Source organism: Penaeus monodon, chromosome 23, assembly GCF_015228065.2.
Source record: "Penaeus monodon isolate SGIC_2016 chromosome 23, NSTDA_Pmon_1, whole genome shotgun sequence".
Taxonomy (NCBI): Eukaryota; Metazoa; Arthropoda; class Malacostraca; order Decapoda; family Penaeidae; genus Penaeus; species Penaeus monodon.
In genome coordinates, this window is record NC_051408.1 from 44,408,420 (window position 1) to 44,408,647 (window position 228).

General features: G+C 39.5%; 1 protein-coding gene across 1 annotated transcript in view; it reads left to right on the top strand.

The window, feature by feature from the left end:
• Positions 1-228, top strand: part of LOC119588107 — a gene marked incomplete at its 5' end in the record, with an annotated part of 43,647 nt that overhangs the window by 19,016 nt on the left and 24,403 nt on the right. Inside the window, 1 exon segment of the mRNA XM_037936816.1 lies at positions 164-228. Coding sequence (XP_037792744.1) covers positions 164-228 — 65 coding nt within the window.

Genomic DNA, 228 nt, shown 5'->3' on the forward strand with positions numbered 1-228 from the left:
CCCAGATTTTCCAATTACATAAGCCTAATGGCTGGTGGATTTTAGTCATGAGTGCCAGAGTGCCCAATGGTTTAGATTATTCTGTTGTAAGTTTTCTGTTTCATTTTCAGGTTTGTGAAGTGGGTAATGTCCATATTGCCAAAAATTTATTCCTAACTTTCAGGTGTCAGAAATGTCAACAGTAGTGAAGGAGGAAGATCTCTGCTATGACCCAGAGGTTGTGATTGC